Source organism: Carica papaya, chromosome 7 (assembly GCF_054855325.1).
Source record: "Carica papaya isolate Zhongbai chromosome 7, ASM5485532v1, whole genome shotgun sequence".
Lineage (NCBI taxonomy): Eukaryota > Viridiplantae > Streptophyta > Magnoliopsida > Brassicales > Caricaceae > Carica > Carica papaya.
In genome coordinates, this window is record NC_142315.1 from 4,109,203 (window position 1) to 4,122,959 (window position 13,757).

The 13,757-nt window shown below is 35.3% G+C and overlaps 1 protein-coding gene and 1 long non-coding RNA gene across 2 annotated transcripts; one reads left to right on the forward strand and one right to left on the reverse strand.

The window, feature by feature from the left end:
• The first annotated feature begins 10,350 nt into the window (after positions 1 to 10,350).
• LOC148252892 (uncharacterized) lies at positions 10,351 to 11,020 on the forward strand. Its single transcript, XR_015813624.1, has 2 exons — positions 10,351 to 10,466; positions 10,620 to 11,020. It is a non-coding gene; the product is annotated as an uncharacterized LOC148252892 (long non-coding RNA).
• A 299-nt stretch (positions 11,021 to 11,319) lies between these two features.
• On the reverse strand, positions 11,320 to 13,437 carry LOC110822031 (rac-like GTP-binding protein RAC13). Its single transcript, XM_022052036.2, has 7 exons — positions 13,284 to 13,437; positions 13,089 to 13,176; positions 12,716 to 12,825; positions 12,507 to 12,570; positions 12,068 to 12,132; positions 11,857 to 11,922; positions 11,320 to 11,502 (listed from the first exon to the last, which is right to left on the reverse strand). Exons 1-7 carry the CDS (start codon positions 13,380 to 13,382, stop codon positions 11,404 to 11,406), a joined length of 591 nt encoding a protein of 196 aa, XP_021907728.2. The 5' UTR covers positions 13,383 to 13,437; the 3' UTR covers positions 11,320 to 11,403.
• Positions 13,438 to 13,757: the final 320 nt, after the last annotated feature.

The following is a 13,757-nucleotide window of genomic DNA, read 5'->3' on the forward strand; positions in this document are numbered from 1 at the left end:
TTAATAATTAATCGACCGTCTCCATACCCTATTTAGTAATGGGCACCAAATATTACATCGCCTCAATACCCCATCCGGTATGAGGGTAAACCATATCTCCCAAACTTTTCCGGTGTGAGACTTTCCAACCCCGTCCATCCTTTTCCTAGGTACCCAGTAAATTTTCACATAAAGATTTTTATTAAGCAAGACAACCAATAAATGCATACCAATATCTCATATTATATTTACAGATCAATTATACTATATTTATGTAGACGATGTAGCTTATCATAATAGGGATTGAGTAACCGAATAACAGAATAAACAAGATAAATCGATAAGACAATTGAAACTATAAATTAAGAACATGCACAATACGATAACAAATAAATAGGACAGTACATTAAAATAAACAAAAAATTAAGACAATTGTGAGCTAACCAGTTCTGGCTCCCCTAGTGACCTATAATTATTTTTAAGATTTTTTTTTTAACTTTTCATTAAAACACAAAATGATATATCGTTAAGCCTCAATTTACCGTAACGGAGAGTAGAGTGAGGAATCCTTATCTGAATCGGTGTTTTGGAACGTCACACTGTCTACTACGTCTCTTAATCGAATTTTCTGAATTTTTTATGCGGAATCCAAAACAATCATTATGTATGTAAAAATACTCTAAAAATCTAAAATCAATGTCCAAAACTCTTTCCGACTAATTTTGAGGTTCCGGCACAACAGCAATTAGCCTCGACTAGGCTAGTTTCTACCAGTTTTTACCTATTTTACACGTGTCCCTGCAAAAAATGCATTAGAGCGCATTAATTGGCCAAAAAATTACAAAAAAGCCGAACCTACCAGCGAGGGGGGGGGGGTCTCTGAATGCGACGGCTTCGCCGGTCCTCCTTCGCAACTTGGGTTCATTTTTCATCTAACCTGCACACAAAAAGATGGTGAACACAATGATAAGAAAATCGCATGAAATGGGAAGCAGAAAGGGGTTCATCGGAGGGATTTTTGAGTTTTGTCTACGACAGCTTTCCTGGGCTTTGCTCGCGGTTTCCAGCTCACCTATCGTCCCTCTTACTTTGATTTGGCCACAAAATGCTCAGAGTCGAATTTCAAATGGGTAGGAAAAAATTTTATCTTTTTTGGCAGTCGCGGTGGCTCTAGTGCGATGGCAGTCGGCGGTCAGTCTCCTTCTCCGGCGCCTGGTTTTTCTTCTTCGGTGGGGGCTGGCGGCTAGGGTTTGGGTTCCCCTGCAATACAAGGTATTTATACATATCCCGCATCGATCTGGACCATTCATCACAACTGTTCTCATTCATCCAATTGTGGCTAAGGAGAAAATGAATATGAACTGTTCATTGCGATTGATTTCGTCTATCTGATAGCACCTAAGAAGGGAATGAATCTGAGTCGTTCACGCACGCGGGATCGAACCTGGACCATCAGATCGTTAGGCAAGTGGATCGCCTGCGTGGCCTCTCACGTGGCGCCAACATCAGCGTGTTTTGACATGCGGCGTGCTCTAATTCGTCGAGGCTACTGATTGAGCTATCCCACATGGCTGAATTTTCCCTTTTTGTACTTTAATATCCTGTTTCTAACTTTTCTGTCAAAAACATCCCACCGACCTCAAATTTTCACCCGTTTTTTTCAAAATTATTTTCAATATTGTCTTTAATTTATTTTTTCTCAAAATTTCTATTAAATAAAAATAAAATAAATAAAATAATTATTTTAATAAATAATTTAATAAGAAAAATTATCCCGGGTTGCTTTTCAAATCTAGGTATTACAACTCTCCCCCCTTAAGAAAATTTGGTCTCTCAAATTGGTCATTCTCTCACTCAGTCAAGCAGCTAGGAGTATTGGACCCTGAAGCTTGATTCCAGTTCCCAAATGGCATCTTCCTGTGTATGGTTTTGCCATAGGACCTTGATAAAGAGAATTTCTCAATTGTGAAGTACTCTATTTTTTCGGTCTACAATACCTACCGGTACTTCCTCATAGGATAGATCATCCTAAAGTGAAAGGGGCTCGTGGGCAAAGATGTGTGAGGGGTTCGAGTTGTACTTGTGTAGCATGGACACGTGAAACGCTTTATGAATTCTAGATAGCTTTGGAGGTAGTGTCAGTTTGTAGGTGATGATACCAATTCTGTCTAAAATCTCAAATGACCCAATGAACTGGGGATTTAATTTTCCTTTCTTTCCAAACCTACTGATTTTGTTAAAAGGGATGACCTTGAGGAACACTTGATCACCCTTCTTAAACTCTAAATCCCTTTTCGAGGTGTCCACATAACTCTTCTGCTTTCTCTGTGCCAATTTGAATGTTCTTCCTGATTTTAATTATCTTCGTTGTAGTCTCCTCCACAAGATTTGAACCGAACAATTTTCTATCACTCACCTCTTCCCAACAAATCGATGATCTGCATGAGCGGTAATACAATACCTCCTATGGAGCCATGCCAATACTTGTCGGATAGCTGTTATTTAGGTGAACTCTATTAAAGGTAAGTGATCATCCCAATGGCCTTCGAAGTCAAGAACATAAGCTCAGAGCATATCTTTTAGTGTGCGAATTGTCCTCTCTTATTGTCCATCAGTCTGAGGATGGAATGCGGTACTAAGAGACAATTTCGTTCACATAACTTGCTAAAAACTAGACCAAAATCGAGAAGTAAACTTGAGATCTCTGTTGAATACTATTGTTACTAGTACTCCATGTAACTTAACTATATCCCGGATATACATTCTTGCTAACTTGTTCAAAGGGTCTATCATCTTGATAGCTAAGAAGTGAGAAGACTCGGTGAGCCGGTCAATAATTACCCAAATGACATCATATCACGAAATCTATTGTAATATGTTCCCACTTCCACTCTGAGATCAGTAATGGTTGAAGTAGTTCGTCTGAATGTTGATACCCTGCCTTAACTTGTTGACATAGTAGACACTTAGAAACAAAGTTGGCTACTCTATTTTCATCCTGCTCCACCAAAATCGGAGTCATATACTTTGATATATTTTAGTACTTTCGGGATGTATGACAGCGTTGAGCTATGAGTCTATGTCATGATGTTCCTTTTTAGTTCACTGTTACTTGGAACACACACTCTGTCCTGAAATCTGAGTAACCCATCAGCAGAGACTCGAAATTCTAAATTTAATCTCTATTTTGCATCATTCCTGAGAACTGTTAGGGTGGAATCAGTGGATTGGGCTTCTTTTATTCTCTATATCAATTCGGGTTGAACAGTTATGCGGGTCAAACATGTAACTCTGTTCAAGACCTGATGTTGTATATGTTGTGCAAGCCCTATTACCCTACATTCAGAAACTATTAGGTGAACTAACATACTTGTATTTTTTCTACTGAGGGTGTTGGCTACCACATTGCCCTTACTCAGGTGATACAAAATGTTGCAATTGTAGTCCTTAAGGAGCTTTATCCAGCGCCTCTGATGCATATTGAGATCCTTCTGAGTGAATATGTGATTCAAGCTCTTATGGTCGATATAAATATCAAAAGTCTTCCCATATAGGTAGTGTAACCAAGTCTTTAAGGCGTGGATAATAGTGGAAAGTTCTAAGTTTTAAGTGGGGTAGTTTTTCTCATGACTCTTCAACTGCCTGGACCTATAGACTATGACCTTCCTATCTTGCATCATAACACAAGTTAACCCTAGGTAGGAAACATCACTATAAACTGTATATCCACATGTCCCACTAGGTAAATCCAACACGGTTGCAGTAGTCAACCGCTTATTGAATTCTGTAAAGCTCCTTTTCGCTGTTCTTGTTCTACTCAAACTTAATGTTTGTCTTTGTGAGCTGGGTAAAAAGAGCGGTTAGTCTAGAAAATCCTTCCACAAATTTGCGGTAATAACCTCTCATTCCTAAAAAGCTACGAATCTCCTTGACTGAGATTAATTTCTCCTAACCAAGCACTGCCTCAACCTTTTCGGGGTTTACTAATACTTCATCCTTTGATAGGATGTGTCCTAAGAAGGTAGTCAGCTCGAACTAGAACCCACACTTGCTCAATTTTTCATACAACTTTTTCTCCCTAAGAACTTGCAAAACCTGAGTTAGGTTGTGAGCATGTTCCTCTCTGCTTTTTGAATAGAGTAGGATATAATCGATAAACACAATGACGAACTAATCCAAGAATTGTCTGAAAATCCTGTTCATTAAGTCCATAAAAATATCTGATGCGTTGGTTAGTTTAAATTGCATGACCAGGAACTCATAATGTCCGTACCTGGTTCTGAAGGCTATCTTGGGAATTTAGTCAGTCTTGATCTTTACTTGATGATAACCCGAACGTAAGTCTATTTTGGAGAAAACCTGGTAAACTTACAACTAGTCAGAAAGGTCATCGATCCTGGGGAGGGGATATTTGTTCTTGATCGTGACCCTGTTCAATCCCCTGTAGTCAATACATAATTTTAACGTCCCATCCTATTTCATTGCAAATGTAACTCCACTATCCCAAGGGGATACACTATGTCAGATGAACCCACTATCCTACAATTCATTGATCTATTTCCTCAGCTCTTCCAACTCAACACGACTCATGCGGTAAGGGAAAACCAAGATAGGCTGGGTGCCAAATTGAAGATTTATGGTGAACTCAACTTTTTTGTGTACTGAAAGTTCAGGTAGTTAATCCAGAAACACATCCGAAAAGTCTCGGATTACTGGAATCTCTTGAATGCAAATTTTTTCCTTAGGTTTGCCTAATGTAGAGAAAACAACCAAGTTGAAGCATATTGTAATAAGGAAATTGCCATGAGGGAAAAATATTTAAAATTTTTATTAACTTGTAAATGAATCTTCATTAAGAGGATTGAATACAAGTTTTTTGTGGAAACAATCTATGATGATGTGATACGTCGTTAACTAGTTCATTCATAGGATTACATCAAAGTCCTCCGTGTCAATCTCTATCAGGTTCACACTCAATTTTTTATTTACTATGTCTATGATACAAGCTTTGTATATAACCTCTCCTAGTAGTGTCTTACTCCCATGAGTAGACACAAATAACACAGAATCAAGTTTTTCAAGTAATACATTCTAGTTTAGTATAAAAGTATGTGAGACAAATAAATGTGAAACACCAGTATCAATAAAAATATGTGCAAAGTGATTACAGATAGTGTACATACCCTGTATCATATATGAGTTGGCTTTAGTATCTTGTTAAGTGAGGTGTAAGCTATGCCATGGATAGGAGGTCTACCCTAGTTCTGATTTCAATGGCACTCTTTCACGTAGTGTTGGGCACTCCCACATATGCGACAGATATTGTTGAGGCGTAATAGGGTTGGTCCTCATGATCCTTGCCACAATACTGTCAAGTTTTACCGCGTCCTATTACCAAAGCCTGAGGAGGAGCTGAGTTATTAGCCTAAGTCTCTTGTTTTGCTGAACTGGTATAGTGGATGCTGGTTTGTAGTGTGAAAGTGGGGGTCTAGGATTTTCTACTACTGGAAAAAAGATGCGAATGTTCATCTTTACTAGCTGTGCCTTGGCCAGAATGACTGAGTAAGTACTGAGCTCAAATAAGAACAATTGCTGTCTAATCTTAGAACGGAGGCCCAATTCAAACTTCCTTGCCTTCCTGCCTTCATCCATCATGCTCTTAAGGGAATACCGACCAAACTCTAAGAACCTTTGGGTATATTCTGATACAATCATATCATCCTGGACTGGATGTGCAAACTCTATTTCCTTCAAATGCCGGAAGTGCTCTGAGCGTACTCTGCATTAAAGAAAATTAGGAACTATTCTTGAATGATTGAAATGGGCAGGGTGGCCTGCTTGAGCTGCCACCAGTGACCTGCCTCTCCCATAAGCATATAGGTGACAAGTACAACTTTCTGTTCGAGAACCACCCTAAGAGTCGCGAATGCCTCCTCTGTCTCAGCTAACCAATATTTGATATCTTCAAAAGAGGATGCCCCTGCAAAGGTAGATGAGTTTAGTCTTTTGTACATTTTATTATAGTTTGGGTCCATCATGGGTGGCATTGGGTTCCGTAGAAGAGGGACTGGATTGTGTTGGGAAGGGACCAGGTGGTCATGTGGTGGTGCCGGATGATACAGTAGAAGTACCAAATTGTATTATAGCGATGCTGGATGATGCAGTGGAGGCACCGGATTATACTGTGGCTGTACCGGATGATATGGTGGAGGAGCAGGGTTATATTGGGGTTGCTCCGGATTTTTTTACTGCAAGGGTGGCTTAAACTGTGGCAGCGGAGGAGGGTTAGACAACTCTCTCCTTTCTTTTCAGACATGTTAGGTAGAGATGACTTTTTTCAGCATCTTAAAGTGTAATGCCCATTTTTTTTTTCTTTCAACGGCGTAAGATAAAACAATCCTATGATCCAACACACAAATCCCATGCCAGTTTAATCACACATAAAGGAAACTTATCCACATTTCATTGTTCAAACCCAATGTAAACTTACAATTCTACATATACATCAAATGACAAAATCATATCATACATCTCCAGCAATCAGTATCCATACTAAGATAAAATTTTACATACTACAACCCGCCATAAAGAAAACCCTTTTCCTATGGTGTTAAAGACTAGGCTCAGCAACCAGCAACTCAGATCCCAGCTCCATTCCTACTTCATCTGTTAATGATAAGAAGTGAGTTCACATAACTCAATACGATAAAAATCAAGTTGCAGGTATAATATGCAATGATAAAAAATTCTGTATGTCTATTTGTATTTCTCCTACACAACCCAAGTCATTCTTTAGAACCACCCTACAATTAGCTGTCATTAACCTACCCCGAAAGACCAGTTATGGTTATCAATAACACATACAACAACAGCAAATCCAGTACCCCCATAGGTACCCTATCTATACCACCTACATCCTGCCTTAACACTACCCTAGTACAACACCAACCCCACCTATCCCGGTAGGCTATTCGTATTGCATATCAAACGTGACCCCCTGCCGAAGTCATATCCTGAGTACCCCTGTTCACATTCATCACCAATCGGTGACCCATACTCAATTCTCTACCTCTCGACCCTAATAGGCCACATACACACACAGATACCATTATCTCACATCACCAACATCGGCGACTCATACTCATTCCTCTACATCTCGACCCTAATAGGCCACACACACACACACAAAAATACCATTATCTCACGTCACCAACATCGGCGACTCATACTCATTCCTCTAGATCTCGACCCTAATAGGCCACACACACACACACACAAAAATACCATTATCTCACGTCACCAACATCGGCGACTCTACTCACTTCCTCCACCTCTCGACCCCAATAGGCCATACACACACACAAATACTATTATCTCACGTCACCAACATCGGCGACCCATACTCACTCCTCCACCTCTGAACCTTATTAGGCCACACACACACACAGGTACTATTATCTCACGTCACCAACATCGCCAACTCATACTCCCTCCTCTACCTCTCGACCTTATTAGGCCACACACACACCCACATTTCACACATACATCGGCGATGTTCCCTCGCAAACCTTTAAATTTACAGTAGCTATACCGACCTATATCCCCTCCACACACTCACACTACACAACTACCAACACGCCCCTACTCCCCCACCTTAAACCACACCTTACAATCCCCTCCTGTGCCATCCCAATCTCTAACAGCTACACTCTCCTCCCCCTCTAAACCTACCTCTCCCTACAGTTATAATACGCCTCTTCCCTCACCCGAATCTCTTAATACACACTGATCTCCTATTTCACAGTCCACTCCATCGAACAGTCCAGAACTCTCCTCTCCCTCACAGCCCTCACGCCCCGCTTCCCTTATTCTTCTGCCTCTCAAGGCCTGTTCGAAACATCCCGACTCACACCGTCACAATCACCAACACTCATCCCTTTCACGGGACAATCACTGAAGACACTCTTTTTTCTCTCTCCTCTCGCGACTCCCTCCGCTCACACACACAAACTCTCTTTGTCATATCAGATCTCCCATACACACCAACTTCCTCACTCGCTCTCCCAGTGACCTTCCCTATGTGATCACACTCACCTCACACAACCTCCACTCTCTCCCACGAATCTCTCGTACGCCCCAATGTCGCCATCCTCTCCCTTCCCGCGGCCTCCTCTGTGAACTTCTCTGCCATTTAAGCTATACTCTCCACCGCCTACCTCCACCTCTCAGTTCCGCCACACTACATACTAACTACCTGGCTCCCTCAACCTACAACCAATATTTCAAATCACACAACACCTACACAACCAAAATTTTTGCCATACCTCCCATTTCCATTTTCCTTCCTCTTGCCGATCGCACTGTCACCGTCTGCGGTCTTCTTCTCTCTCCCTTCTCGCTCCTCTCTGCTCTGACTCCCCTCTCTCCCTTTTTGGAACCTTCTTGTCTCTCTTTTTTTCTCCTTCCCACTCTCTTCCTTCTCTGTTTTTCTCTTTTCTTTCTTTTTTTTCTTATCTTTTCCTTTTTCTTTTCTTTCTCGACCCCTATTTATATCCCACTAGCTTCCTCAAAACAATGTCGTTTCTCCATTTTTAAAACGACACCATTTTTCCCTCTTCAAAACGGTGTCGTTTCCTTCATTTTTTTTTTCAGTTACTACATAAAGAGTCGGTCAACATCCTCTCAAAGTGAACCATCCCGGGCTACTAGGTTTAATTGGAGCATTCCTTTCCTCATTTTTTGTACCTTCATTTTATAAGGAATGGTTGAGTGATAGTTCGTATTTGGTTTTTAAGTCTCTATGTAAGGAATGGTTCCGAGGAACACAACTCTGATACCAACTGTAGATACCTGAAATCTTAAAGGAAATGAATTCATAATTTAAATGCAGAAGCGAATAATAGAGTTAGGGTTTACATTCATTACACAATAATTTAGAATACCCAATAAGATTACGGGAATGTCTCTTCTAAAAGTAAAATAGTAATTAAAAAAATGAATAAATAAACATCTAAAACAACCTTCACTAGCACTTGAGGAAATTCGAGTTGTGAACTACTCACAACTCTCTTATTGATTGGGATATGAATCTTAGTCTTTTTGATCTGAAATGATTAATGAAACGGTGAACTACACTAATCCAATCAGAATATTATACTAATCACATATATGAAAAACTGAAGATTGGTAACAATTAGAAAAAAAAATAACTAATGGAGCTCCCCCTTACAACCAGTCAAACCCAAGCTCTGTTGAAATATTGTTTTAAGCCCAACCTTCATTCCTTTGTATTTCTCTTTGGCATGGGCTTTTGGCCTTTTCCCCCCAAAACTGCAGCGTTTTGGGGAAAGTAATTAAAACCTTCCCTATATTTGGTTATTTAGAGATTAGTCATATATTTTTTTAAAAAAAATATTTTAGATCAAAGATTATATTAGATATATATATATTGATACTGTATCAAATTTGTATTAATGAACTGACAAAAATATTGATTTAGTAATTTCACTAAATAAAATTACTTTATATAATGATTACATATTGATAGAGTTTCAAATATGTATTAATGGATTGACAAAAATATTAGTTGGGTAATCAAATTCACTAGACAAATTAATTTATATAATGATTACATATTGATATAATATCAAATTTGTATTAATGGATTGATAAAAATATTGGTTCTAAGTAATCAAATTCACTAAACAAATTACTTTATATAATGATTATAGTATCAAATATGCATTAATGGATTAACAAAAATATTGGTCCAAGTAATCAAAATCGCTAAATAAATTACTTTATATAATCATTACATAGTGATATAATATCAAATTTGTATTAATGGATTGACAAAAGTATTAGTTTAATAATCAAATTCACTAAGTAAAAAATTCCAATAAGCTAATTAATAATAAAAATAAGATACGAAATAAAATATTATATTGAATATTTACATATTGTTAACAAATATATGTATCTGATAGAATCCTATAAGATAGACATTCTATAAAATTTATACATACACTAAAAATATAGATCATATATACATGATCCACATATGTACTTACATATAAACTATATTTGTAATGTATAGATTTAGTTACTATCCATATCTATATATGTCGCATATAGTGTATACATTTATCATATTGTATGGATGTATGCATAAATAATGATAACTTTAGTAAGATATAGATTTTTCTTTCTATTTTTAATTCGGATTTTATTTCCACCTTTTTAATTCATAATCACTATATCATTTTTCTTTCTAAAAATGCAAGAAATCTCCATTGATATCTCCACGAGTTATGCATATAAATATATGACATTGTGTTTCGAAAAAATACATCAGTAATTCAAACAGCCAAAGCGATTTACTAGTCTTCTTTCAAAGGTCACAACAATTTTAAATATCAACGAAACTATGGAGAAAGCTTTTAAATGGAGTACTCTTTTCTTGATCATGTGCTTAGTCATCCCATCCTGTAGGTTTTCCTCTCTCGTGTATTAAGTATTATCGTATTTACATATTTTTATTTATAGTTTACTTTTTTATAAATTAATTTAGTAATTATTTTAATTTACACAATTAATTATATTTTTTGATTGAGATTTAATAATTAAAACAATACTTTCAGATTTGTTGATGGAAGGTGAGGCAAGAGAAATCCCGACGAAATGCAATAATCATGGCGAATGTCAAGGATTTTGTTCACCTGGCTGCCCAAATTGTATATGTGATTCCGGTCATTGTACTTGCTCAAATGCGAAGCTATATGTGCCAAACATTGTCATCGAGAAATGCAGTATCGATAGCCAATGTCAGCGTCCTTGTGCGCCTGGATGCCAAAACTGTATTTGTGAAAATCACATATGTGTTTGCTCACGCAACAATCCACCTGTCGCAAAAACTATCCCTATAAATTGAAGTAGTAACAGCTGATGTCAAAGTAATAGTGCAGCTGTTGATTGTTGAGACTATATTTGCTACAATAGTTATTGTTTGTCCAAAAATTGAAATAAAATATTTTAATTGGTATATTTATTTTTTGTTCGAAGTGGATGAAGTATAATAATAAATTTTTATAAAAAAATAAGAATTTCTATTTTTTGAATATCAGTTAGCGAAATTAATACACTCAAATATAAAAATAAAAGATCATAAACTAGAAATAACATATTCGCCGTTACAAGTAATATAATTAAAATTAAAATAAGAATATGAACAAAAGACGCTTAAACTAAAATCGAATGATTCTAAAAATAGAATAATTAAAAACAAAATTAACACATTCAAATAATAGAATAAAATTGTAAAAATAAAATAAAATAGATGAAATGTAAATTTGAGCATTAAGAAATTTCAAAATTAAAATTAAAATATTTTTAATTGAATATTAATTAACACTAATATAATAATATTCAAAGGAAAAGACATGTCCTTTTCTTGCATGGTTTTTTCTTGGGCTTTGCTGGTCGCATGGCTACTTTTATCGCTGCATCAAACACGGTCGTCACATTCTGAGGATATCAAACAAATAAGATATTAACCCAAAGGCATATATATATAGCATTTCATTTTATATATAGGAAAAATTTATTCTATTTAAATAAAATTGTGCATTATTGTGGTTAATCTTTAATTTTTATAATTTCTAAACTTTATTAAAATCAAAATTATAGGTGAAACATAAATAATAGGTTGATTTTTGTCAAAATTTTTATAATTTCATAAAAAATTATAAATTGAAAATGATTTTATAAATTTTAAGTAGCAAATTATAATTAAAAAATTTAACCAAAATAAAATATTATGAATAATCAAGATTTAAAAAATAATTTTCATATTAATACAACTGGTCTAAATTTATGTACCTGCTGAGTTTTGGAACTGCATTCAACGTACGTAACTGCACCTATAATTTTCTTCAATTCCTCACCCTATCGTAATTAATTACTAAATCTCATCATTAAACCCACACTAAACATATTATATAATGCACAAATTAATCTTAATATATAAAAATCATAGTTTATTCATATTATAAATTGATAATTAATGTTGAGAAATTAACAGAAGACATGCCTGTGCAGTTGTAATTGGTGTTACTCCAGGATGCTCCGACAAGAAATGTTTATCCTCTCTTAAATCTGCATTTAATTTACATTATATTATATTATATTATTCTTATTTTCATTATCATTATATACAAATTTTATATAAAATAATTTATTAAATTAATTTACAAACACTGACACCATTATAATTTAATCTTTAATATTTTTTCATTACAATTTGGTTTTTAATATTTTTATATTTCACATGTTTAATTTGTTTTATTTCATAACAAAAATATATATATATAAAATCATTGGATCGTGTTTCAATATTTTAAAATATTTTTTTTAATAATTGAATTAATAATATTTTAAATTAAATTATAATAAATGTCAAATATTTTAAAAATTAATTTGATAATTTATACTATATTTAGATATTTAGAGGAGGGGAAAAAATATCTTACCTTGTTTGGTTCCAACAAGCACGATTGGAACGTTTGGGGCATACTGTTTTAGCTCGGGGACCCACTATTAATCCACCCAATTTAAATAATTAATTACTATTAATCACCCAATTTAAATAATTAATTAGTTAAATATACATATATATATATATATATATAGAAGTTTAATTATTAGTGTAAATAAATTTGTTAAGATGAATGTAAATTACCTTTTTGTGGATATTCTCATAACTAGGCTTACTAATAAGAGAAAAAGCTAAGAGAAAAACATCAGCTCCTCTGTAACTTAAAGGCCTTAGCCGATTGTAATCTTCTTGCCCTAAAAATTCACATCAACAAGATTAAACTTAATAATTAATCATACAATTCATTAGCATTACATATAAAACAAGACATATGCATATATATATATATATATATGTAAGTAAGCTGTACAAAATGATTAGCAGAACTTATAAATACATATAACCAGCGCTGTCTCAGATAACCCATTATTGAATTGAACTGAACTGTAACATTCAGATCATAAGTTAAAATTCTAACAACAGTATTATGTATATATAGATGTAGATATCGATATACCAGCAGTATCCCATAGGGCAAGGTTGACAGTGCTACCATCCACGACGACATTGGCGCTGAAGTTGTCGAAAACAGTTGGAACATAATCCTGCAACGATAGAAATCAATGTTTATCATTATAAATATTTAGATGAAAACTGATAATATATAGACACAGATATATATATATATGTATATGTATGGATATATATATACTGTAGGAAAAGTATTGCTGGTGTAGGAAATGAGCATGCAAGTCTTGCCAACAGCTCCATCTCCTACTGTCACACACTTGATAAATCTTGCTGTGCTCATATCCCCAGAATGTTGTTTATTCTCTAAAACTTGCGAGTGATTTTTTGGTGCATGAAAGATATGTATCGTATGTGTGTGTGTGTATATATATGTATGTATATATGTATATGATCAAACTGAGAATGATTGATTTGAAATAGAGGTGTTTCTTGAAGTGCAAGGCCAGGGGGTGGCTGTTGGTTGGTTTAAGTGTTGGAGAAGGGAACGAATTGTTAGTGGGAACAGGGTGTTTGCTTAATTAACCAACATATAATGATGGAATTATACAGCAAACCATATAAAAAAATATATATATTATATTATAGTTTTCTGTATAATTCCATCAACAAATAATAATTTTATTACCATTATGGTTTAAAATTGTTCATTCAGTAC